Raw genomic sequence first — 24077 nt, forward strand, 5'->3', positions numbered from 1 at the left:
TTGGTCGAGACATTATCGACTTGAACTATCGAGAAACTCAACATGACTATGGTTGGGGAGGAACCAAATTGGATAGGTGAGATCGTATGCTATAAGAAAGATAGGATTTGCTTAGGTCAAGGTGTAGTCAAGGTGTAGTCACCTTGAGCCCGATCAATTGCAAGTGGTCATTCGCTCAATGGGGTATGGACCTTCTTGGGCGCTTTCCACTAGCCTTATGTCAATAAAGGTTCCTCATCATGGATGTCAATTATTTCACAAAGTGGGTAGAAGTCATGCCATTAGGATCAATAACTAATAAATAGGTCGATGGATTTGTATGGAAGAATATCGTCACTCGCTTCGGGATATCGAAGGCCATCATCACAGATAATAAGACTTAGTTTAATAACTCAAAATTCAGAAAGTTTTGCTAGGCCTAGTCCTATAGAGTCCAGCTAAGATTCAACTCGGTAGCTCACCCCCAAACCAATGGTGTTACCGAGGTTACCAATCGATCTATCCTCAAATGTCTTAAAAAGTAAATCATTAAATCGAAGGGTACATAGATGAATAAGTTATTGAGCATCATCCTTTAGCTTAGCCTTCATTACTAAGACTGTTCTGCCACCCGAGATAGTCTTCCCGATACCCTGTGTTGAGAACTTCGATAAGGAAACCTTTGAAGAAGTACTTTGAGTCAGACTCGACCTAATCAATAAAACCCGAGCAACTACATATCTATGAATTCTAAGATATAAGAAGGCAGTAGACAAGCTCTACAACTAAGATATTCACCCTTGGAAAATTCGGCTATGAGACTTGGTGCTACGCAAGGCTAATATAAGTGACTCAAATTCATCCTGATGAAAGTTGGTGCCAAACTAAGAAGGACCATATCGAGTCGTAAAAGTTGTTTGAGATAAGATATATTGCCTCGAGATATCAAAAGGTGTGGCATTATCAAGAATATGACATATCTCTAACTTAAATAAGTTTTATCCTTAAAGCCCCCCTCAGGTCCGATTGAGGTACATTTCAAGTTTGCAGAAGGTATCTTTTTATTATTCCAAGAAAAAATTACATTAGATAGATCAGATCTATATAACTAAAATTAGACATCAATCTACAAAAAGACAAAAGAGAACCAAGAACTAATATTACAAGCTCAAAGGTGGCTTGCCAACGGATCAGGCATCCAAACAAGGCAATGAGTCAGGATTATCATTAAAATGTATTTTACTTTTCATATAAATACTATAGTCCTTGGGGTAGTCGATGAATGAGTCATCCTCAAGCTCCAACTCAAAATACCATGCCTTGAAATGGGCTAGGATGATCAGGTATCTAAACTTGTGCAAGACGACCCCCGACCTTTCCAACCCCTTTCTAAATCTACAATGATTTCAGGGGAAACAAATGATAGAGAATATAATCTCAATTGACTACCATTTATCACATCAACACCATGTAAAGCCCATAGGAAGATAAAGGCAAGAAGCCCAACACCCTCCTACCCATATAGATAAGAGTCCAAAAGGCAGCTCGGGTCAGTTACCAAGCTATCAATTGCCTCCCCTATGAAATATTCATATAAATATTTTGAAAAGTCTAAGAAGTAGCTTGGGTCGATTATAAACTATCTCTCCTACAGAGTATTCATAAAAATATTTTTGAAAGTCCAAGGGTAGCTTGAGTCAATTACAAACTACCTCCCTAATGAAAAATTCGTAGAAATATTCTTGAAAGTCCAAGAGGTAGCTCGGGTTGGTTATGAACTACCCCTATGGAATCTTTATAGGATATTTCTTCTCCTCAAGGTTAGTAGAAAAACGCACCTTTAACTCCAAATTAAGGTAGAGAGACATCGATACTAACTTAAGCATCAGATGGATTGACTCGAGAAGCAACCCCCAACCTCGGTCTTTATGTAGGTAATGAGTCTAGAGAGACTATGCTCTATTCCGGATGACTCTTCGTATATGGATCAGGGCCACTTTGAGTTGGCGAAGATGTCAATGATATTTTTTCCTAACAACTATAAAAGAGTTTGTCATATAAACATAAATCAAAGGTCAATATCGAATAATATAAAAGTCAGACTTATAGTTAAAGATTTTACTCATAATGAATACATCAACCATAATGAGATATTTTTTCTAATAAAGTCATTAAAAATCATTTTTACATTAGTAGGTTATTATGATTTTGAATTACATCATAAATGTGAAAATAAGTTTTTTGAATGAGGATTTAGATTTATATAGATTAACCTAAATGATTCACAAAGAAAATAAAAAATATAAAATTGGTATGTAAATTTAAGAAAACCATTTATGACCTTAAACAAGTCTCTAGACAATGGTATATAAAATTTCTTAATATCATTATTTCTTTCATATTTAATAAAAATATTATTGATTAGTATTTATATCTGTAGATCAGTGAAAATAAGTTTATTATATTGGTCTTATATATATATAATATTTTGCTTGCTTGATAATATATACTAAACAAAGGAATTTCTCACTAAGAATTTTAAGATGGTTGATATGAATGAGGTATTTTATGTTATTAGCATTAAGATATTTAGGGATATATCTCAAGAATTGTTACGAGTGTCTTAAGAATGATATATTGACTAAGACTTGAAGAGATTTAGTATACAATTTTATTCAGCAAATGATAAAAGTAAGATTTCAATCAAAATAAGTATTTTTAAAATAACTTTAAAAAAAATAAAAAAAATATATTCTTTATGTATGCATAGTTGGAAGTCTATTATATGTTTAAGCTTATGTCATATCATATATCAACTTACAATTAAAATACTAGGTAGATATTAGAGTTACGTAGGAATAAAAACATAAAAAGACTACAAAGAAATAAATAAGATAACTGAAAGGGATGAATGATTATATTCTCGCATATATGATATTAGATCAGCTTGAAATGATAGTATTTTTCATATGCTAATTCTGTAAATTATCTTGATAACAAGAAGTCTACTTTACAGTTTATATTTATATGGAGGTATAATTTTTTGAAAAAAATATAAAGTAATATATTATTATATTATTAATAATAAAAACTAATTTTGTGATATGCTTAGAGATCATTAATCAAGTTTTATGATTGTAAAATATTATCTTAAGGCTTGGTATGATCAGACTCAATTGTTGAGTCACTAAAGATACTTTGTAACATATTATAACAGTTTTTTTTATCTAAGAATGGTAAGTATTCTTGTAGTTATATGCAGTATAAGATACTTGATTGTTAAAAAATAGAATCTAGAAATAATTAATATCAATTAATAATTTGAGTTTTACTATATTAATTACTTATTCATTCACTTAAGACTTATAACCTAAATTATTTAAAAATATATATTTTTATGATTGAGTTTATGAACAACCAACATTATAATTAGTAGTCAGACTAATATGATATTATTTTTATTAGATTTATTGATCTATTTTATAAAATTCGTGTATATATATATAATATTTTTTTAATGTTTCAGATTCTAGAAAGGACAAGCAACCACGTTGTCATATTTCCCTTCTGCCAATAAGATATCTACTGAGAGACATGGTTGTGACCTGTTGTTTGCAAATCGGTTCTCACCATTGATAAACCAGAATTGACACATGAGACAGAGAACAAGTCACTGATGACAAGATATGATCATTTAGACCGCTGCCGATGACCCCATCCACCTCTGTTCTTATCTTTCTGGCATTTGGTGCAGCAGAATATCCATATCAGTGCATGTCAAAAACACTGATTCCATTTGCCTCTTTCCATCGTTGTCTCTCACTTTATCTGCCAAAGAATACTACATTGGTCACTCACCTTTGGATGAGGGCTTGAAAGATGAGGCCTGACTTGATTTGGAGACCCATGTCTTAATTGAATGTTTAGGTGAAGCATCAATGGGCTGCTGACAAATTTGAAAGGAAGATGGGAGAAGAATATAGATAATCATAAAACAATATATATATATATATATATATATATATATATATATATATATATATATATATATATATATATATATATATATATATATATTCCATATAATCATTTACAATCTTTCAATCTTTTAAATCTTCAATCTCTCAACCTCTCTTGTTCTTTATTTCTCTCTTGATTTCAAGATGCATTAAATTACTCTCTATTTATAAAGGAACTCAAACTATCTTTTTATCTATAACACAAGACTATAATTTATTTTTTGACAATTTAGTGCACTTGGAAGGATGACTAATTGCAAGTTTTGGTTTTCACTTACATTGGCATTAGGTTCTCGTAGCAAAATGAACAAGTTGGAAGAAATCAATCTTCACATAAATAATTGAGTGATTTAGGTTTGTCGTCTTCGTTAGGCCATAGAGGACAATATTAGCTTCAGCTAGTATGAGGGGTGAAATAGTGAGATAACTTCCCTTGGATCCAATGATAGACAAGTCCACATCTTATAGACGATGAAGAAGACATGAATAAGCTATCAGCTTTCAAGTTAAATGCTCACCTTATCTTTGCTTGAAGTGCTTCAGTCCTATCTCTGGAGTCCTCAAGGGGATAAACAACTCGATAGATATCATTAGTAAAGAAAAAACCTCTTATAATCAATGAGAAGGGATCGATCGAATGGTTCTGATGCTTGACGTTATTTCTATTATTCCAAAGAACTAAAAATCAATATTAATTAATGATTCGCACGTAAAATTCTCACGTCGTAATCGTATCCTAACCATAGATATAAGATGATCGATCCATATTTATCATCCATTATAGATAATAATTTTAATTTTATATTTCTTCTAGAAATATTCCAATCAGAAAACACAATTAGAGAAAGATAAAATACATGATCCATGTAACCTAATAATACAACCCCAAAGAGTGATTCCATTGTGCATTACTTCCCACTAATAAGTTCGGTAGGAAGGACAATGACACCATTGGAGCTTCACTTTCTCCCATCTAGGTTGACTCTGTTGACTCTTTTGTCGCGTTGTAATGGTTTTGTTGACCAGTTTGACCTCCAGGGTCCTGCAGCGCCATGACGGTCTCGAAGGCGCCCACCAAAGCCCTCACCCTGCTCTTCTGCTTCTCCAACAGCCTGCTCCTCGTCTGCTCGATCACTTCGTTGCTCATCTGCGTCTCCTTTTTCTCCTCCTGCGCCACCGCCGGCTTCTTGCGAGTCTTCACTGTCGGCGCCTCCTCCCCTGCTTTCTCCTCCACGGTCTCCTTCTCCGGCACGGCCGATGCGGTGCTCGGCTCTGCCTCTGGCGTCTTGATGTCCTCCTCCTCCGCCTTATCTTCCTGCTCCACGGTCTCGCTTGGTTCTTCTTCAGGCTCCTCATCGGTGATATCTGCAACCGACTCCTCTTCGGAGCCCTGCGGGAGCTCATCGTCGTTGGCGCCGTCCTGCTCTTCGTCTCCGCCATGATCACCACCATTCCCATCGTCAACTGGAGTGGACGGAGGCGCTTGCTCGGGAGAGATTCGTTCATATTGCTCAGTAACTTCAAGAACTTCTTCGTCCTCGACGATGTCCATCGGTTCATCAGATATGAGATCTTCCGACGACGGCAAGCTTACAGGTTCTTGCTCTTCGACCTGGGCTGGCGGTGCCACTTTCTCGTCTTGCTCAGCTGCAACGACTGGCTCCTCGTGCGTGCTTGGAGCAGCAACGCTCGTCGTCTCCTTTCTTTTGGGGATGACACTCCCTGGACTCCTTGCTCTCACCGTTGGCTGCGTCCTCGCGGTCTTGAGCGTCGTTGCTGCTTTACTTGATGTACCGGCTGTCCTTGAGGAGACCGATTTACCGGCCGGCTTTGAGGAGATCGATGTGCCGGTCGGCTTTGAGGAGATCGATGTACCGGTCGGCTTTGAGGAGATCGATGTACCGGCCGGCTTTGAGGAGATAGCAGCTCGTGGTATGGAGGAGGGAGTTTTCTTGAGAGCTCTCTCCTTGACGGCGCCCGACGGCGGTGTTCTTTGAGACGGGTGGGAGGGCGACGGAGGTTTCTCGATGGGCTTTCTTGCAGGCAGACGTGATCTGGTGACATTGACAATGGCAGTGGCAGTGGCGGGTCGGTGTATAACGCTCTTCTCTCTCTTACCGACGTCGCTGTTCGATCTCGTCAGCGTCTTGCACTGCGGCGGCCGGGCCTCTCGGTCAGGAGAATTGGGAACCGAGGCTCGTCGCCGACGTGCGCCATCGTCGGTGGTGCTACGAGCGTGGGAGACGAGGCTGCTCCTCTCTTTGAGGCGAGTGCTTGGTTTTGACGTAGCCATGTGGTATTGACTGCATGAAGACAGCAGGGTGCACAAAGCTTCTTATTTATTACAAGCAACAAATAAGTTTGACCTAGCAATATATCAATGATATCATCAATATCAACATAGGTCAACGACAAGTATGACAAAGGAAAACAATAGAAACAGTTCAATTTGATTTGTCCCCAATGTGCCATGTTCTAGTTGTGTATTTATCCAGTTAATCTCAGGGTCTATGAGATAATCAAATTCAATTATTTACCTATATATATATATCACACTGTTATCAATTCCTCTCTCTCTCTTATTGTCTTAAACTGTGTTTAGTGTATTATCTTTTTGTTTTCCTTCAGATAAACAACAGATTCATTAATCCACTTGTAGTTTACTCCATTAGAAAATCCAATTTGGCATTCTTGGAAAAGGGAGGAAAATAAAATAATAGTACTTGTCTCAATGATTAGTCTTACTATCACTATTTATAATCGAAACGAACATTTAGCTACTTATATATATTAGATCGTATGATAGATAACAAAGTGAAAGAATTCACGAGAATATAGTATCAAAATATATTACCAAATGAAGTGAATAATCCATGCACTCGAATATATTATTAGTATCCAATTTCATGCACTCGAATAATCCATGCTCATAATAAAAAGAAACACATAACCTTATTTCCACTCTGAAATTTTGATGTTCTTAGACTGTAGCTACAGGGGGAAAAAAAAAAAGGGATCACAGTGCAGCAAGCATGTCAATTCTTTTGAAACAAGTGACAGAAAGGAATGGAAAGACTTGTTAGGTCTGTGCACTTTACCTTGACAAGATTAATCAGTACATACTTCACAGAAGAACTCAGATGCAAACTAGGAAGAGGAATGGCAAGGGAGAGGTGGAGTTTGTGGCATTTGATCCCAGCAGATGCCAGTGCCTTTTTACTTGAGGCTTGGAGGAGAGGAGAGAGACGTGAGGGGAGACAAAGCCGGATGTCCAACCCCATGTTCTAAGGTGAGGAGGGGAAGACCAGGTCAATCTTGGATCAGTTTGTGAGTCGCCTTAATCGATCACAAGAATAGATGCATTGTGTGAGATAGAATCTGTCATCAGAACTAATAACCATTAAGGTCACTCTAATTAGGATTTTTTTTGTTTACTGTCTACCCAAATTAGACATGGTTGAGTCACCTTGATAGAAGAGAGAGAAAAGACAATTGATGTCCTCAAATCTTAGAAGGTATAAATTAACTTAGATAATGATATTTGTAACAAGTTTGTTATTTATCTTATCAAATTTATTTTAAATATTTTTTTATCTATTTCATTCTAATGCACAGATGATCTATAAAAATGGGATCATCCAAATAGATGATTGATAAGAATAAATATTTACTTTATGATTTCTTAAAGTTTATGGTTCTTTTTGATGATTCATCTAGAGGATACCACGTAGGACGCAATAGTGGACCCCGCTTATTTCCCTCATAGGATTCCAGGTCAAAATGATCACCCAAGGAGGACGACACCACGTCCCACCCCACACCAACCTGTCCACATAAACCTCTACACTCCCAGCTGTGTGTGGTCTCCAACCTCTCCCGATCCATTGAACAGCAGCTTCTCAAACCATTGCATCAAAACTCGTCCTCGAATTTAAAACATATAATTAGGAAAAAGAAATGCATGAAACCAGCAAAATGCTGGTTTTAAGATCGCATGGCTCCATCTCCGAGGAGCGGACCCCCTCATGCGCTGCAAGCTGGCCATGGGAAGCCGCTCCTCCCCTTCCACTCACACTCCCTGAACTCCCCCATCCAATTCAAAGCAGCTCAAACCACTGCTGTCTCCAGCCCATTGCCAACCCATCATCCATGGCTCCGTCTCTCTTCCCTTTCACCTATATAATGAACCCTCGATCGCAACCCAATCCCCACACTGCATCCTCTTATCCCACTCCTCCTCCTACTACTACTACTACCATCATCACCACTATGGCGATGCGATTTCTCCTTGTAGCTTGCTCCTTGGCGGCCATCGCCTCCGCTGGAAACTTCTACCAGGAGTTCGACGTCACCTGGGGCGACGACCGCGCGAAGAATCTCGACAACGGCCAGCTCCTCACCCTTTCCCTCGACAAGGCCTCCGGCTCCGGATTCCAGTCCAAGAACCAGTACCTGTTCGGCAAGATCGACATGCAGATCAAACTCGTCCCCGGGAACTCTGCCGGCACCGTCACCGCTTACTACGTGAGTTCCATCATTCTAAATGGTCTGCATCTTTCGTCAGTTATGGAGGAAGAACTCATGTTGTTGGTGTGTTTACCTGCAGTTGTCTTCGCAAGGGCCGACGCATGATGAGATCGACTTCGAATTCCTGGGCAACCTCAGCGGTGATCCGTACACGCTCCACACCAATGTGTTCACCCAGGGAAAGGGAAACAGGGAGATACAGTTCAAGCTCTGGTTCGATCCCACCGAGGATTTCCACACCTACTCCATCCTCTGGAATCCCCGACACGTCATGTGAGCACTACTACTAATCTATATCATTTCAACACAGTCAATGCGAATTCTCATGCTCACCATGGATCTTGTTCTTCTTCCAGCTTCATGGTCGATGGCACACCCATCAGAGACTTCAAGAACCTGGAATCGAGGGGCATCGCCTTCCCCAACAGCCAGCCCATGAGGATCTACTCCAGCCTCTGGAATGCTGATGACTGGGCCACCCGAGGCGGCCTCGTCAAGACCGACTGGTCGAAAGCTCCCTTCACTGCATCATACAGAAACTTCAAGGCTGACACTTGCGTTCCATCGTCTGCTACCACCGAGTGTGCTTCCAACTCAGTTCCCAGCAATGGTGGGTGGTGGAACCAAGAGCTGGATTCGATGGGCCAGCAGAGGATGAAGTGGGTGCAGAAGAACTACATGATCTACAACTACTGCAGTGACCTCAAGAGGTTCTCGCAGGGCCTACCTCCGGAGTGCTCCATTGCCTGAGAGAACAGAGAGAGAAGAAGCAGTGTCATTCTTTGATTCATCATGTTTGCTGTAGTCTACTGTCAAAAAACTATATTATGCGTGTAGAACAGAGCTATCAAAAGCATAGCGAGTAGAACACAACCAATGAAAGCACACATCGGCTTATATTCATGAGAAGATTTTGGAGCCGGACAAATTAATTTTATGATCTGAACGTACTCACTTTGAAAGCTCATGTTTGATAGTTAACAATTTAGATAAGCAATGATCAACAACCATTAAAAGACTGAGAGACCACATTCATCTAAACAATCTCTTCAAATTGATAACCTTATATGTTTCCAGACTAAAAAGGTTCTCTTGTAAAGTTGCAACATGTTGAAACGAGAGTTAGCCATACTAATTGATAGGGAATATCCTGACATCAACTCAGCCACCTAAACGTTGATATGGGCAGAGAAATGCTCGGATCACCCTTTTCCAACAGCGAACGATAGGACGGAAACCTATTGCCCCTAGTAGATCACGACTCGATGGAAGGTACGGACTGATCGTCGAGGGCAATAACCCCTTGGTGACAAAGCTTGTTTGCCCCTGCGGTCGGCTCGGCTCACACGTAAGCGACGTCCTTGTAGTCATTCTTCACTAAGGACGTGTCTCAAGGAACTATACGGGTCGACTATCCGTATAAATAAGCTATAAGAGGATGTACAGGGCAATCCTCAAGACCTGAACAAGGGATCAAACTTGAATCCTCTATTATTCCCACTTCATTAAGATTAACTTTATCATTGAAAAGGTCAAATCAAAAAATCTCCCGACATTGACAACTTATGTAGGATCCTCGAGAAGACCAAACTCGTCTTGACTCAGCCTCATAACCCCGAAAAGGTCGGAGCCAACCTACATTCGACTCAGGAATCATTTCGGATGCTCAACACTCACCTTAAAATCACTTCGGCTGAACTTTTTCTGACTCAAACCATCGCACTCAATCGCTACAAAGGTGTAAGCTCGCTATCTTTCTTGACCAAGCGAAACATGTAAACCCTATTGTCAGAGACTAGACAGCTCTGACTACATATTGACTATAAACTCTGCTTGCACACTATTCCCTCTTTCGACGGGGTTCGATGATGTTGTTTACTGCGGCTTCATGTTATTCATTGGATTAATTTTTGTAGAGACTGTTGCACCACCATCTCCCCACTTCGGAGAAACTTGCTTCTTTTGGCTTTCCTAGCTCTAACTCATGTTCATCCGGCATTAATGTTAATAAAACCTTGTGGCACTTATTTTTCTCTTGCCTCTTGTTTTCGCTTGATAGAAGTCTCTTGAAACTCATTTACATGTCTACTACTTTAATGCTAATTATATTATTAGTATAGTTAGTTATTAGCCACTTGATCTTTATATTTTAAAAAGTATATTGGTATTCCTATAATTATGAAAGTGAAACATCTAGGTCCATTTATCCTAATGTCGTCGGATTTACTAAGGAAAACACTAAAACAAAAGGTAAAAATTTAATCTTAATATTTTAATTGGTGGTGGTGGATGTAGAGCGATGATAGAGCACATGACATTTGTGACACGGAGTTGTCAGTGCTATTTCCCCTCGCGCCTAGTTCCCCTGGTCTTAGAATTATCAAGACCCTATAGCTAGCTCCTTCGCCTGCTCTCCAAAACTCTTAGTAGCGCCTCCATCTTGCTATTTCCCCTCGCGCTCACCCCGTTGTCGTTGTTAGCCAAAGCCCTCATGGTTGCCTCTGCCCTGTCCACCTCCTTGATGTCCCATATCGTCTTGTCTCCATCGCTCTTTACTAGGTTCAACAATGCAATTACATTGTTTTCTCTTGCCCTCTTGCTCCCCCCAACCACTAGATCTACTAGGATGCTGACGCCATCCACCCTCCGAAACACCTCTATACTTTCATCGCATCTTGTCGCTTGGGCGGTTATCGTCATCGTGTCCTCCATCACCCCTCTCCACCCGTCCTTCACCACTAGCATGAAGAAAGGCAACACAGTGCCCAGCTTGACATGGGCAATGGAGTTGACAAATAAAGGGCTAAGCCGAAGAGGATCCGGAGCATGTCCTTGATGGATTTAGTCAATGCGCCAAGGGCATCGAGGAGGTCCACAAGGGTGGCAATGAGGGGCTTCTTTGACCATATAATGGAACAATACGTTTCAATGAAGAGAGGCTATAAAGGATTATGGCGATATGCTGGGCGGTAGCGAGGGCATCGAGGATGCCCAAAATGCACATGAGCATCTTTGCAAGTGGAGATGGAGAGGATGAGGAGGGCAACAATGATGTTCTTCTAGGACTAAATCGCGGAGGAGTGGTGGTGGTTGAGAAGGCGGGTGGGTGGCAAGGAGGGGTACAACATCAACGTTAATAAGGGGGGCATGCATCTTCATGTCTTGCTTTGACAGGTCATGGATGGCTTCGATAATAGATTTTGATTCTCTAATGACGGAGCATCGACGCAAATGCAGAGTGCCGAAAGAGCTGCTTGGCAACTGCGTTAGCGTCGTCCACCACTACCAGTTGAAATGTTAAAATTATTTTATTATCTTTTTGCTATCATATTTTCATTAGTAAAAGTTATATTGATATTTTACGGATCTAATTGTTAAAAGTAACTAACTATAAAAAGTAATATATAATTAGCTCCCTCTTTTAACTACCATCAACTTATTTAATGTAAAGTGTAGACCCCAAAAGTCTTAATTATAAGATTTCACATCTTTAATCGACATAATTAACAAAATCATATCAACTCAAAATATTAAATTTACATCATCTATTATCATTAATCTAAATTTTAGTATTTGAGGTGAATAATTTGAGATAAACAAGTTAATGGCTCAAATGGCATCACCCAATCATCAAGATTAGATAGAATAAGAGAGGGAAGAAAAAATAGGATGCTAGAGACTGGGGTCAAAATTAGACTTGGATTTAACTCTAACATAATCCTGCCATCCTATTATTTCTATTTATTTGGCGAATAAACATGATTAACATTCCTTAATTAACCTCATAAGTCCCATAATAAATTCCAAAACACTGACGCTAACACAAACATCGAAAACATTTTCCATCCCTACATAGAATAAGTGTACTCAATATAACTGTTGACTGTGGCACGTCGACCCTAACCATTCGTCCAATTAAGATGCAGGTAAACAAATGGGTAAGTTTGGAAACAAATGGAGAAAGGTGCTGCTTCATTGGCATCGCCAACAGCTTTATTCGCACGGCGGTAACGGCACCGGGCTGCTTCTTTCTCTGGCCTCCCTAGGGTTTCGATCAGACGCCTCGGGTCTTTAAGCCGCTCGCCAGATCTAGGGTTCGTCGCTCGGCGGCCCCCATGGACGCTCCCCTCTCCGGCGCCGACATCGCGAAGCGCCTCGCCTCCTGCAACAAGGCCGCGCGCGACCGTGCCGTCCGCGTCCTCTCCTCGTGGCTCTGCCGGCAGTCCGACGACGCCGTCTCTGATGCCGACCTCGCCAAGATCTGGAAGGGCATCTTCTACTGTGTGTGGCACGCCGACAAGCTCCCTGTCCAGGCCGACCTCGCCGGCCGCCTCGCCACCCTCCTCGAGTCAGTCTCCGCCCCCCTCGCCGCCCGCTACTTCGAGGCCTTCCTTCTTACCATCCGTCGGGAGTGGAGCGGCATCGACTTCCTCCGCCTCGATAAGTTCTACCTCCTCATCCGCAGGTTCCTCTGCCACGCCTTCCTTCTGTTGAGGAAGAACGCGTGGGATCCCGAGCTCACGGCCCGGCTTACCGGAATCCTCTTGGAAAAATCGCTCCTTTCTGCTGATAACTACCCGGCGAACGGCGTTAACTACCATGTCGCCGAGGTCTTCTTGGACGAGATCAGAGATCTCCTCCCTCTCGCGGTGGAGACGCTGGATTTGATGCTGAATCCCTTCGTTTCGGTGCTGAAGAAGTCTGCGGATAAGGTGCTCGTCAATAAGATCAAGATAAATGTCTTTGACCGGTTACTTGAGAATGGGAGGAAGCTGTTGAATCTCGAGAAGGCTGGAGATAAGGTCGACTCTGGCAATGAAGTCGAGAAACTTGGAAAAGTTGCTTTGTTGCTGGCATTTTCAAAGAAGTTCTTTGATTCTGCTTCTGCTTCAGAGACTCTTCAGGGAAACCGGAAAATTCTGTTCCTTTTGCATGAAGACTTTCTGAAGTTGGAGAACGATTTAGATAAATCTGGAATTCATATCTCAGTCCAGCATTTGGATAATGGGAGCTCGGAGAATGTGAGCAGTACAGTTGTTACAGAGATGCAGGTTGAGGTGAAGAACGGATGTGGTGATGGTGGCTCTGATGATAAGCGCAATAAAAAGAGGAAGAATTTAAAGAAATCTTCAGATAGCATCAAGAAGAAAAAGAAAAAGTCTGGAAAAAAGAAGTCGTCCATGGATTCAGTTATGGGAAGTGATGTTGTTGAAGCCACAACCGAGGGTATCGATGTTGTTGATGATGTAAGTTCGAATGGGGATGTGATGGAAACCCATGGATTGATGGATTTTGACGAATGCATGATCTCTAATCTACAGAGACAATTCGAGAAGGCTGCTGCTGAAGCAGGCATGACAGATGATAACGACCAATTTAGTGTTATGCCAGCAAGACCTGTTGCTGGTGCTGCCTTGAAAAGGATGAGGAGGGCAAAGAGTGCTGATGTGAAGGTCAATGACAAGAGAAGTAGTGCTAATGGTGAAGGCAATGTTGAGAAGAGTGGGGATAAGAGTGCTAAGAAAGTCAGATTTTCTATGAAGAGTAACTTGGTCTGGAAGCCTAATAATCCTTTGCCTCCACATAGCTTGAGATTACCGCCGTCTGTTACTCCAAAAGGTAGTGCACTTAAGCAAGGAGTTCCACCTGGGCCCATCAGGGAAACCCCTCCAACGATCAAAAAGATTAAGGTGAAGGCAAGCTCTGTAAAGAAGAGCAGGAAGGGTGTTAAGAGTCCTGCTATCAAGCGTCTTAGAAAGTTGCAGAGCCTTTTGGTATAGATCCACATGAATTAAGCGGTACTGGATTCTCATTTTGGCTTTGCATATCTTCAGAATTCAGCTTTACAGTGCTTCATATTATCTTTTGTGTTGTGAGTGTTGGTTGGATGCCATTTTATAAAATGTTCATTTCAACTGTTACAAATCAAAAGCATGCTGTGACTTCACATCTGTACTGTTAGAATCCCTTGTTGCTTAGGTTCACAATGAAAAATTAATGAGCTCGATGAATGAATTCAGGTAATTTCCATATCTTTTCCTTTCCTCTGTATACCCTTTTTATGCACATAATTTCCTATTTTCTTATTTTATATGCCTTAACCATTTGAGACACATCTGTTACATTCCTTTTTCCTTGTTTTCAGTAATCATTTCATCGGTTTTCTCTTGAACACTGTTGTTCATTTCCTTAAAGCTTGTTTTTGTTGATGTGAATGTATGCTTGTCATTTATTCTTCTTCAGGATGTCTCTTGCAACTGTGGTGATCGGCAGGATTGATACTATTGAGCCATTTAGGGTTTACAATAATGACAAATGGATTCGGAAAACCGATAGCAACGATAACGATAAAGCCAAAGCCATATCGGTTATCGATTTATATGAACATTTGATGGGTACATTTTCTTGAATAAGATAGACTGAACGACTCTTGAATCTCCTTATAGCTCCTTCTATGTGTTGGGATGGCGCTTGGAACTTATTATGTGTTAGGGTTTACAATGATGACAAATGGATTCAGAAGGCCATTAGCGATAAAGCCAAAGACATATTGTTTATCGATTTATTTGAACACTTGGTAAGTGCATTTTCTCGAATCAGATAGATTGAAAGGCTCTTGAATCTCCTTATAGCTCCTTCTATCAGAATATTTTACATGATGTTAATTTTACTTGCTCATTATTTGGTTGCAGTTAGTAACAATTCCCCTTTCCTATGTGAGACTCTTGTAATGTACAGCTTGCAGGCTGCGATAGACATTGGCATTTCACATATTCTTATGATGAATGTCTACATTCTGAACAAGAGTGCTAAGTTTCTATGCAGGTATTAATAATTTGAAATAGGTAAAATGTTATTAATATTCTTCTTACTATCATAATTATTTTAAAGGAAAACCTGGGAGATATATTAAGCTTAATTCAAGCTGCAACACAGCTACTTCAATGATTAGATAAGCTTTTAAATAAAATTTTCCTCATTCTTCATTCACTTTAAATTGCATTGTTTTAATCCTTTGAGCAGCCAGATTGTGAGTGGGAAATTATCCCAGGTTTTGATTTCTTCCAAGGAAGCACTTCCAATGAATCTATCATGCTGTCAAACAACAACTGGTTCATTTTGCTATGGGCTCTAATGGTCAGGGAGATGATAAATCATCTAGCAGAAGACTGGTATATCTGCACTACCACAATGCATTGAACATAATACTTCAGCAAGAAGCTATTTTTTTTATCCACATCAGAAAAAACGGAAAAGCCTTTGTCACTTCACATAAAATGATGTAAATATATACATCATCTTAGTCAATTTGTTATTTTTATTATTCTTGATATATATATATATATATATATAGTGATTTTTCTGAAAAAAATTCTCTTTTTGGTTTTTATTGAAAGGTGCCTCCGTTTTCATTTTTCTCATTTGGTAGCTTTTTTTTTTCTTTCAAGATTCTAAATGTCTCTCCTTATTATCATCTTCTTACCTCGCCACCTCATCATAATTGTCTTTTGCTTTGTCACGGTTGCATGCTTGTTCGTCGATAGATCAACGCATAGCTTATCGAGATGGTCTCCTGCCCACACCTTCTCTAAGTTGCCCTCCACACCCTCATCACCAACTCGACCCAAGGAAGGTATAGAACATTCGGGAGAGTTTTGCCCCAATTCATGGATGCCCCATTGATTCGTCATCGTGAACGTGCCTTAAAGTCGGAACATTGATGCTTTCGACATTATTTAGGATTTCGAACTACTAATTTGAGGGTATGCCATGGACATTGATCACAATGGGGATTGGTGGAGCCAACATAGCAAGGCAAAGGATGATAGAGATAGAGGCAGCACGACGAGGGACGACAGAAGTAACACGATGGGACAGTTGGGGGAGGGTGATAGTAGATACAATGTGATAAAACAGAAGGGGACATGGTGAGAAAGGCGATAGTCGATAATGTCCACTTGAAGGAGAACAACCTACTTAGGACGAGGAGGTGGTGGCAACGACCAAAGGCGTTTAGGATATTAAAAAAAATCAAATGAAAAAAAAAAAGATTTTTTACATGGAAATCGACCTCTCCATCTTTTAGGTAGTTTTCTTGGAATAATAGAACATTGCTTTATTGGAAAAACGAAAACTATATGGGACGTCATTGTACCTCTGTAGTAGGTGAACACGCTCAACCATCTCCCTCCGCTACTGCGCTCAGGGAACCTCCCCACCTCCCCCCTCTTGTGGTCATGGCCCCCCTCCACCAATTCATCCACACCCGAAGCTCTCTCATGGCGATGGCCTTGCCCTCAGGGAACTTCCGCACCTACTCCCTCTCGTGGAATCCTGGACATGTCGTCTGAGTCAACTGCTCCTTGTGCTGTGAAGCTTCTTCTGACGGTGCTTCGGACGAAGGAAGATTCTACGTGGATGGCACGCCGGCGTGCCGTACCTGAAGAGCCACGCCATGAGGGTCTACTCGAGCCTGTGGGACGCCGATGACCGGGCGACGAGGGATGCAGTTGGTGAAGACGGATTGGTCGCAGGCGCTCGTCACTGCTGCCTTCAGGAACTCTTATTGTCATCACGAGACTGGTCTTGGGATGGAGCTTTCCAATGTTTGATTTTGGCGTAGGGTTAGAGTTATGCCAGTGTTCTTCCCCTGCTTCATCAGAAGATATCCTTTGATTTCAATCAGTAACATTCTGCACTTGCAACTGCAGAATGCCGATTCTCTCTGTAGCTTTCCTGTACGTAAAGCACTCATATCACATCTGTTTGCTGCAACTGTACAGGCCATAAGTGAAGTATTATAGCGATGATTAAGATATGTTCTTATTTTCATTTCTTTAAATTATTAGATGATCTATTCTTAGCTTCATTATGCTTTTTCAAAGCTTAGCTTCTGATGTTAACTGCAGAGATGAGTCTAAGCTTACATGAAGGAAAAAGGAGAACAAATATACAGGTGAAAGGTTCTGCTCCTACAAAGCTTTGTGACATAAGTGGGAGTTTGACCATTGGCTTCTCTGGTAGCCCTCCCTGTAGAGCTCAAGAATGGTATGTGAAGATGGGGACAGTCTCTCTCTCTCTCTCTCTCTCTCTCTTTCATGAGAGACAGCAATGTATAATTCACCACTCACAAACCCAAACCCTGTGACGAAACTTGCAGCAGTAACATCCTTTGGAACCATGTACAGAGAATTCCACTGCAAGTCTCCATGGTCTGCTGCCCTATCCCCAAGGGAAGGTTGTATATGTTGTTTGATGCATGCCACGCTTCTTCCTTTGGCTGCCTCAATGGCCATGACCCAACCGGCTGTGCATTACATGCATGAAAACAATATCCTAACATGCATGTAGAAACACTCTGTATACTGCTTAGATCTGAGTGCAAAACAGTACGACGAGTGTACAAAGTGGAGTTGTTGTTTTCTTCTGCAGACGGTACCCTCTATTTAAGTAGAAGAGGCCGAAGAACTGAGCTGCCAACCCCCACGGGTATAACGGGAGAAGTCTCCACGATTCACCCTTCCTTCTAGCTTTCGTCAGATCTCTTCCCCCTTCCTCTGCTTCTCCCTCTCCATTGTTCTTCTTGGTTTACCTTCCTAGCCATTGTTGCCCAGAATCATCATCCAGAGAGAGCAGAAAAGAAGCCTGTTATTAGCCGTTTGTTCCATCTTAAGCTAGCGTGTGAAGCGGTCAGGTCTGTGTACGTTGGTTTCTTTGGTAAAGATGCTCTCTTTTGTCCAAGAGAACTGATGATCCATTAATGCGGGTTGGTGCACGGCAATGATCGAGGAGATGTGGATGGATCATAAGCATCTGTAGATCCAAGGAAGCTCCGTTATTGCCATCTTCCTTTGAGAGAGTAGTACTACTTCGGTGGCCATGAAGAAGAGATGGGCTCGGGCAGCCCTGGTGGCGTGCTTGATTCTATTCTTCGCCGATTCGCGCGGTTGCGCTCGAAGGATCAACTGGAAGCACACCCACCATCGTCACAAAGCGAAAGAGAAGACATCAGCGACGGAGTTGAGTGTGGATGCTGCCACCATTCATCGCCATGGATGCAGGTTGAAGAGGAACGGTGTCAATCTCTGCGGCCGCCCCTTCACGCAGCCGAAGAAGAACGGGAGCTTGGTCGACGAAGACAAGCGGCTGGTGCCGACTGGTCCAAACCCTTTGCACAACAGGTGAAGAAAGCATGAAGCAGCCGAAGAGTGATGTGTACAGCTCACAGAAGACTCCTCATCTGCATGCTTCTTCTTCTTCTTCTTCCTTCTTCTTCTTCTTCTTATTATTATTATTATTATTAACTACAGGGAGTTCATTCAGTTCTCTCTCTCTCTCTCTCTCTCTCTCTCTCTCTCTCTCTCTCTCTCTTCTATTATTTCTGACAGATTTATATGAAGATCTGAAACTTAGGCTTTATCTATTTCCTCTTGTTGCAATCATTTCAATATATATTCAGATTAAACCTTTAGGTCTCAGATGGAGGAGTTGTTTACGGAGGGGGAGTAAAGCCTCTTAACCGCTTAACATGTCATTGCAAGTGAGACTTTATATATATATATATATATATATATATATATATAGAGAGAGAGAGAGAGAGAGAGAGAGAGAGAAGAAGAAGAAGGTAAAAGGTCATAGAAAAGAGAAGAAGCAAGGAGAAATGTATCTGTTTATTGGGTCGAAAGATGAACAGGATATATGTGGAGTAGATAGGTGGGGGGAGTAAATGGGGCTGCTTGTATGTCTGCCACAGGTCAGCGGAGAGGCGGCAGGGGGGAAAGGACGGTCAGTGAGCACATGAGTCCTCTGCACGGCTTGCTGCAGCTTAACTTGAATGTTGTTGCTATGGTCAACTTTACTCTCTCGTACACAGCCACACACACACACACACACACTCTCTCTCTCTCTCTATCTCTTTCTCATACACACGCATACTACACTCACCGTCTCTCACAAACAGCCGCAACACACGCGCACACACTCGCTTTGTCTGTCTCTCACAGATACAGGTAGGCACTGACTTCATGACTCGTTCTCGCTCTCCTTCACTCGTACACCCAGTGGGTCTCTCTCTCTCTCTCTCTCTCTCTCACACGTATGATTGACTCACAACTCCGTCTGTAGATGACTCCATTTTACTGCCAAATGAAGTTGAAGAGGGATGGAGAAGATAGTTGATGACTCCATCAATCTCACGCTGGCCATGGATCACTTCATGTTGGTTACCTTTTGTTCACTAAGAAATTGATTAACCATCATATAAACTTCCAAATGAGGGGCCACAATATATTTCATTTCAAAATTGACTGCATTTCCATGAACTTTATCTAAAACCGCACTCACATGATTTAGATACTCTTCCATAATTTTAAAAGAATTATAATTTAAATCTTTTAAAAAAAAATAAAGAAAAAGAGAACAGAGGAGACGATAAAAACGAATTGAAGAATGTTTAGCTCAAAAGTGATGAGAACACTACGAATAGAAAATGTTATTCCATATAAAATCAATATTGAAGACTTCTTCCCAGTTATATATTCTTCTTTGAAAGAAAAATAGGTCCAGATTGACAGGAAAACAAAAAAGAAAACGGCATATTATTTAATGTGAATAGACTTCATAAACCTCAAATTTGCAAGGTGAAGTAACATATTTTGTTTATGGCAGATATCAACAAACTCTAATGTCAAAGAGGTCCTGAAACAGGACAGGAAATGTGCTTTCCAAGTAAGTTGAAATTACAGATAGCGATTCTACAGAAGAAGCAATAAAGAATGTTCACATCAGTCAGAAGCATGATTATTCTGAATCAAATGAATCAAACAAGAAGTTCATTAAAACAATGAAACTAAGAAGCAGTTGATGATACTGACTGATCATAATATTGTTAAGTTGAAGGGTGAAGAAGCCATGACAAGAACCTCAAAAACTTTCAGAAGCTTGGCATGTACATGGGCCATGGAGTGAAGGAAGAATAGCTTTACTATGGAGGTAAATTATCTGCAAAAAGGATGTGTTGAAATATGATGCATCAGTAGAAGAGAGACAAGCTTAGGCAAGTTGAAAATGATTCTCATAAAACTTGAAAGAAAAGAATTAGGCATGCAAGCAAAGTAAATGTTCTTTGCTTGCATTAAGAAGAAAAAAACTGCTTCTTTCCCAACACAGCCATGGGTTCCGGTGCTGCTTCACTAGAAAATGATCAGACTTATTGCATGTGTTCCACATGTATGCACTATACAATCCACTTGCAAGTATATAAGATTTATAGGCCAATGAGGTGCACTGATTGCATAATTGTTTATCTGTCCAGTTCAATATTCTCAAATTCTCATTGTTTCCAGAGAAATATAATAAGATTGTCAGGTTCAAGGCCAGCAGCTCCAACCACAAAAGAACAATCAAGTATCACAAAACAGATTGTACTCCAAGAAATGTATAGGTAAAAGAAACATCTTTAACCAAGAAATATCTAGATTATGGTGATTGCTAATCTAGTCAGCAAGATTCTGACTTCAAAGAAGTATAATTCTTAGAGCAAGAAAAGAATACTTTTGATTGTATTAACAGAAAAGAATAGATCATGTATAATGTCTTGCAAGCCTCTGTAACTCCAGTGTCATGGACAAAACTTCATACCATCTCCAATTGCATGGATGACTAGCTTTGTTATGTTTTGAGAGCTTTCTTGCCCACAATATACGTTAAAAAGAAGTGAGTTTAGCATAATCTAATTCTGATAGTTTTACTCCCTCAACTGAATCCCTCTTTCAGTATACCGATGTTGCAGAAATCTATAAGCCAAATGAATCATGAGGGCAAGGCTTGGATGTAGCTGTACTAATTCAATGCATGTTGAGATCTAAATCATAAGCAAAAATACTAGAAAGCATATCAAAGGATCAAAAGAATGACACCAGTGGTCCTTATTCTCGTTCAAGCTCTTTGCTCAGCATTTTACACAAAAAAGGAAACCGACCTAAATCAACTCACACTCGAGTGTTTCCTCTCTTGTATTTCCTTAAACAGGCTAAGATCACCAATCCGCTCTCGTTATCGCTCCAATGGGTTGGTATGTAGGAACGCAAGATTTTTACTACACGCAAAGTATTAGGACTTCAAATATGCAAAGAGAATTGACGGGAGAGAATGCATTCAAAGACCAATTGAGAGCATCCACCGGAAGCACTAAAGCTAAATGATTCATGAATTTCCAATCCAACAGTAATTTACTACAATAAATAACAGGAAACCTGATTGAGCATCAACATATGAGTGCATTCATTCTTTCCCGCACTTATTGAAGAGAGAAAGCAAGTAACCAAGAAATGTATCAATAGCAGATGAAGACATGAAATCCCCTTCAGCTCCAAGCATCTCTCAGTGACAGATTATTATCTACATAGCCTAAAAAGCTGGGCTTTTTAACACAACATCTAAAAATCGCACATTTTTCGACAAAGATCAAGAGAAGAGAGCCCTAACCTTCGTCGTCGCCGTCCTTGCCCACCCCCGACCTTGATGGCTTCGCACCCGAGCACCGATCAGGGTGGTGTTGGTGATGGTGGTTGACCTTCGCCGGTCCCCAAAACCCTGTCTTTCCGGCCTCCGTAGCCTTGGGTTTAGTCTCCACATAGGTGGCCGAGCTCATCTCCATCTGCGCCACCCGGACAGCTCCCAGGAGCCGCTCCGGCAGCTCCTCCTCCGCCTGAGCCTCCACCAGGAACCCCATGTCGATGGTGACCGCCGTCACGTAGCCGAGGGCGAGGTGGAGGATGGCATTGGCGATGGCGGAGCTCCCGATGTCGACGTCGATCTCGAGGTAGTTCTCCCCGCGGTGGTAGTTGCAAGTGAGCGCCTTGCCCAGGAGGCAGGCGGCGTGGTTCCCGACGGCGGCCCTCACGATCCATGGGCCCTTCACGATCCGATTCACGATCTTGAACCGCGAGTTCCGGAAGGCATCGTCGCCGTGGACAAAACGGTAGAAGAGGGAGCCCGGTGGGATGGGCTCCTCAGCGGCGAAGTAGAAGACGGCGGAGTGGCACTCGCGGCCGGGGACCTGGAGGTTGACGGCGAAGAGGAAGGCCTTGCGGGCACCGCCGAGGGCTTGGGCGCGGCGGAGAGCCGCGGCGACGCGGTTGTCAGGGCGGCCGAGGACGTCGTCCAGGCGGGAGGCGGATCGGAGCCAGTCGACGCCGGCGGGCTTGAGGAGCCACTCGCCGGAGGGGCACTTCTGGCGGCGGGCGAAGTAGTTGAGGCCGCGGAGGTGGAAGAGATCCCCGGGCGGGGAGGCCCAGCCGTTGGTGCCCGTGTCGAGGTCAACGTGTCGAAGGGACCCGCCCTCGATCGCCTCCTGCCGCCAGTCGTAGCAGAGGTCCTCCGCGGCCCTCGCGGGCTCTGGCGTCGGCGGCTCTCCTCCTCTTTGGCCGGCTGTGTCAGCAGGTTTTTTCGTCGTCGGGCACATCTCCGCCGATGACGCCTTCACCGTCTTCTCCCCCTCCCTCCTCGTCCAACCAAACCGGCAGGCAAATATTTGTAGAAGGCGACGCCGTGTGCTCCGCGATGGGAGCCAAGAACGGCACTTCATATTGCCATCGGAGATGGCATTAATCACGACAAATTACCATTCGTTTGGGATCAGCCGTCTTATGTAAGATAAAAGTCAAGGTTATCCCAAACTTACAGTGTCGCTCAAAAGCTGGGTCCCACCACCAACTGTAACGTCACGGCTAAAAACTCCCATGAGAAGCGCTTATTCGATGATTGCTATTCTGGTTGAGACATGCGATTGAAGTCCTTGTTACCGAGGAAGCTGAACCCTGTACGGCCCAAACAGCTGAGCCACGCCGGCCCACCACTGGCGTCATCTGTCCATCGATTACCACAGAGAGAGAGTGACACGGGAAGCAAGTGGCGAAGCCGGAGATCGGATGTGAAGCAGGACGTACACAACGACAATCTTGGCTTACCAGGCTCTGCCACGTTTCCCGCCTCTCGAAGGCAATGGTCAGCTTCTCGACACGCGATGGGAATGAGTTGGTTGCGGACTTCTTTACTTCAACTACTGCCCACAACATGTTCGACGAAATGACCTTCCCCACTCAAACTCATGCTACGCGTACTTCCACTGCGCACACGTCTCGACGCAGGCCAAGCGCTGCGTGCGTGCTTCATGTGTGGATAAAGAATGCTTGCAGAGCTACACAGCAGATCTGATTTCGGGGATACTGCATCATTTTCTTATTACTGATACAGCTACTGCTTGCAGTGCCGAATACTGTGGATGTTGCAGGTGGATGGTTGCGTGTGATGGACTCTTGCGAGTTATTGTGGAGCGGAAGTGGATGATGATGCATCGAACGGGGGTGGAAGAGGACAAAACACCATCACGTCCCTCGCATTGATGTGGATGGTTCCGCTTTCCCCTTCGAAGGCGGTGGTGCGTCTGCTTGTGGCTTTCTGCTGCATCCTGGACTGTGAGCCGTGCGGACCGAAACGAGGCGACGCAAACGAGAAAGCTGATAAGACAGGCCTGACAAGAAAGCGTAGAAT

The 24077-nt window shown here is 42.3% G+C and overlaps 4 protein-coding genes across 6 annotated transcripts; 2 read left to right on the forward strand and 2 right to left on the reverse strand.

Annotated features, from left to right (window-relative positions):
* Nucleotides 1-4971: 4971 nt before the first annotated feature.
* Nucleotides 4972-6291, reverse strand: LOC103985906 (uncharacterized). Its single transcript, XM_009403761.2, has one exon. The coding sequence runs from the start codon at nucleotides 6289-6291 to the stop codon at nucleotides 4972-4974; it is 1320 nt and encodes a 439-aa protein (XP_009402036.2).
* A 1907-nt stretch (nucleotides 6292-8198) lies between these two features.
* On the forward strand, nucleotides 8199-9428 carry LOC135638228 (xyloglucan endotransglucosylase protein 1-like). The gene is made up of 3 exons (XM_065151249.1): nucleotides 8199-8522; nucleotides 8605-8798; nucleotides 8882-9428. The coding sequence occupies exons 1-3, from the start codon at nucleotides 8268-8270 to the stop codon at nucleotides 9273-9275; spliced, it is 843 nt and encodes a 280-aa protein (XP_065007321.1). The 5' UTR covers nucleotides 8199-8267; the 3' UTR covers nucleotides 9276-9428.
* A 3113-nt stretch (nucleotides 9429-12541) lies between these two features.
* Nucleotides 12542-15154, forward strand: LOC103985555 (uncharacterized). The gene is made up of 2 exons (XM_009403288.3): nucleotides 12542-14323; nucleotides 14769-15154. Exon 1 carries the CDS (start codon nucleotides 12641-12643, stop codon nucleotides 14303-14305), a length of 1665 nt encoding a protein of 554 aa, XP_009401563.2. The 5' UTR covers nucleotides 12542-12640; the 3' UTR covers nucleotides 14306-14323; nucleotides 14769-15154.
* A 2719-nt stretch (nucleotides 15155-17873) lies between these two features.
* LOC135638824 (protein ENHANCED DISEASE RESISTANCE 2-like) lies at nucleotides 17874-23131 on the reverse strand. 3 transcript variants are annotated; one of them, XR_010496735.1, is made up of 3 exons: nucleotides 22011-23131; nucleotides 20447-20525; nucleotides 17874-19751 (listed from the first exon to the last, which is right to left on the reverse strand). XR_010496735.1 is itself a non-coding variant. In XM_065152274.1 (2 exons), the coding sequence occupies exons 1-2, from the start codon at nucleotides 23110-23112 to the stop codon at nucleotides 20509-20511; spliced, it is 1119 nt and encodes a 372-aa protein (XP_065008346.1). In that variant the 5' UTR covers nucleotides 23113-23131; the 3' UTR covers nucleotides 20210-20508. The 3 variants fall into 3 exon arrangements, 1 of the variants encoding a protein (XP_065008346.1); XR_010496734.1 differs by having other exon boundaries at nucleotides 17874-19761; XM_065152274.1 differs by lacking the exon at nucleotides 17874-19751 and having other exon boundaries at nucleotides 20210-20525.
* Nucleotides 23132-24077: the final 946 nt, after the last annotated feature.

Source organism: Musa acuminata, chromosome BXJ3-5 (genome assembly GCF_036884655.1).
Source record: "Musa acuminata AAA Group cultivar baxijiao chromosome BXJ3-5, Cavendish_Baxijiao_AAA, whole genome shotgun sequence".
Lineage (NCBI taxonomy): Eukaryota > Viridiplantae > Streptophyta > Magnoliopsida > Zingiberales > Musaceae > Musa > Musa acuminata.